Source organism: Penaeus vannamei, chromosome 25, assembly GCF_042767895.1.
Source record: "Penaeus vannamei isolate JL-2024 chromosome 25, ASM4276789v1, whole genome shotgun sequence".
Taxonomy (NCBI): Eukaryota; Metazoa; Arthropoda; class Malacostraca; order Decapoda; family Penaeidae; genus Penaeus; species Penaeus vannamei.
Genome location: NC_091573.1, coordinates 9358424 through 9360923, shown reverse-complemented (window position 1 = coordinate 9360923; position 2500 = coordinate 9358424). Strand labels below are relative to the sequence as shown.

Sequence of the window (2500 nt, the reverse complement as noted above, 5' to 3'; positions counted from 1 at the left end):
TTATCCCTTTTGTCTTTTTATTTTTCTTGTGTCTTATCTAATGCACAAAAATGCTAGGCACATTCTTTGAAATTTCCCCCACTCATATATATCCCCCCCCCCTCCCCACACATCTTCAAATTTCCCCACATCTCCATATTTTCTCACACACCACCAAAATTTCCCACATTCCTTCATGTATATCTCCCACACCTCCAATTTCCCCACACTCCTCCACTTATTTCCCCCACACTCCTCCACTTATTTCCCACACACCTCCAAATTTTCCCACGCTCCTTCATCTTTTCCCACACTCCTCCACAGACGCGATGGCACGTACCGTATTGGCAGTCCTGGCTGTGGTGTTGGCAGCAGTGGTGGCAGAACCCGACTACCCACGTCCTGCTCCTTGCCCACCCAAGCTCCAGTACGTGACCAAGTACCAAACCCAGTACCAGGAGGTATGTATTGGTGTCTTTTGGGTAGTTTGAATGTAAAATCGAGGCTGAATTGGGATTGTGGAAATATAAAGTGGTTCTGAAGTAAAAGGGGTATAAAAATCTGGCAATTCTCGCAATCACGAAAATCATTATTATTTTCATTTTCCGGTGATATCCATTCTTAAGATGTTTCCCTCGTACCGCAGGTCCCAGTCTACCAGACCCAGTACCAGACCCAGGTCGTGCCCACCACCCGCTACGTGACCCAGACCCAAGTCCAGTACCAGACCCAGTACCAGACCGAGTACGTGCCCAAGTACGTCACCCAGACCGCCTACAAGACCCAAGTCCAGTACGTCACCCAGACCCAAGTCCAGTACCAGACCCAGTACCAGACCCAGTACGTCACCAAGTCCGAGTACGTGCCCAAGTACGTCACCCAAACCCAGTACCAGACCCAGTACGTCACCCAGACTCAGTACCAGACCCAGTACACCACCCAGTATGCTCCCCAGTACGTCACCGAGACCCAGGTTCAGTACCAGACCAGGTACACCACCCAGTATGCTCCCCAGTACGTCACCGTCACCCAGCAGTCCTACAAGACCGTGTGTCCCAAGCCAGCCTACGGCTATTAAGCTCGACGTCGATGTAAAGCGCCTGTAAAGTTATATATTAAAGAGAGTTTTATTAAGATGTGTCTTCACTGACCCAAGATAACAAAGCGTGGTGTTCGTAAAGTACCTTTAAAGGGAAGAAATAAAGGTCTATGTTAATCTCTTACTGTGCAGTATGTCCTTATTTTATTCTATCTTTAACTGCACGGAACAAAGCTCGAGAACTATAACGCTTATGTGGCAATACGTTTAAAGAGATCGAGCTGCATGATGACAATGGACTGTGCGACAGAATTGCCCGTAATGCATCTTAGCCCATACATAAATAAATATATGCATACATGTGTATATATGTGTATATATATATATATATATATATATATATATATATATGTACACACACACACACACACACACACACACACACACACATATATATAGATAGATGTGTGTATACATACATACATACATATATATATATATATATATGTATGTATACAAACATGTTTATGTATATATATATATATATATATATATATATATATATATACATATATACATATGTATATTCATACATATATATTATATTATATATATATGTATAAATATGTATATATATATATATGTATACATCCATCTACACACACACACACACACACACACACACATATATATGTGTGCACATATGAGCGCATGTGTATGTGTGTGCACATATGAGCGCATGCGTATGTGTGTGTACATATAAAAATCTCTCTCTCTCTCTTTGTAAGATATTGTGTGCAGTGTGATGTAATGCGGATGACGCGGCCTGTAACACGGAAAGTGTATAAATAGACTAAAGAAAAGTAAAGAATGAAAACAGACGAACAAAAGATATTCTGTTTTCTTTTTGTGCTTTCGTATAAGGGGAATGGCAGGGATGAAGAAATACTCATTCGAGATAGCACTTGTATTGGATTAACTTATTTGCGTTAATTAACAATAAAAGGTTTGGAATGATAAGAGACTCGGATGTAACAGAATGTAACAAGATAACGCTTGTATAACTCGTTTCTTTTTTATGCGTGCAAAAATCGGATTCTTCTCTGCTCTGGATCATTATCTATGCAAATCGCCATGCCCACTATCCGGACACCAACTGCTTGGGGAGTTGGGCGAATAACGTTCTTCGTGGTTCACAGCGATTCGTGTGCTCAAAAGCTTCGAAACCAGTGAAAAGTGTTGTCTAGAAGAAAGAAGTGTTTCGCACTACAACCAGATCACGAATAACTTTACCTGCGGAGTAAGGTAAATAAGGTGCTGATTCCTGATACTGAAAAGAGTACATACGAATGTTTGTAATCTGTCAGTATTCGTCACTTGTATATTATAAGTTAACAGTACGGCAGACTTCACGCAACCATGGGTGGTATCGAAATCCATATATTAGTTTGTATATAAATAAATATATATATATATATATAT

The 2500-nt window shown here is 40.6% G+C and overlaps 1 protein-coding gene across 1 annotated transcript in view; it reads left to right on the top strand.

The window, feature by feature from the left end:
- Window positions 1-1113, top strand: part of LOC138859104 (uncharacterized) — a 1425-nt gene extending 312 nt beyond the window's left edge. The window contains exons 2-3 of the mRNA XM_070138829.1: window positions 304-440; window positions 626-1113. Of these exons, the coding sequence (XP_069994930.1) occupies window positions 309-440; window positions 626-1057 (564 nt within the window). The 5' untranslated portion in view covers window positions 304-308 and the 3' untranslated portion in view covers window positions 1058-1113. The remainder of the gene's footprint in view (window positions 1-303; window positions 441-625) is intronic.
- Window positions 1114-2500: the final 1387 nt, after the last annotated feature.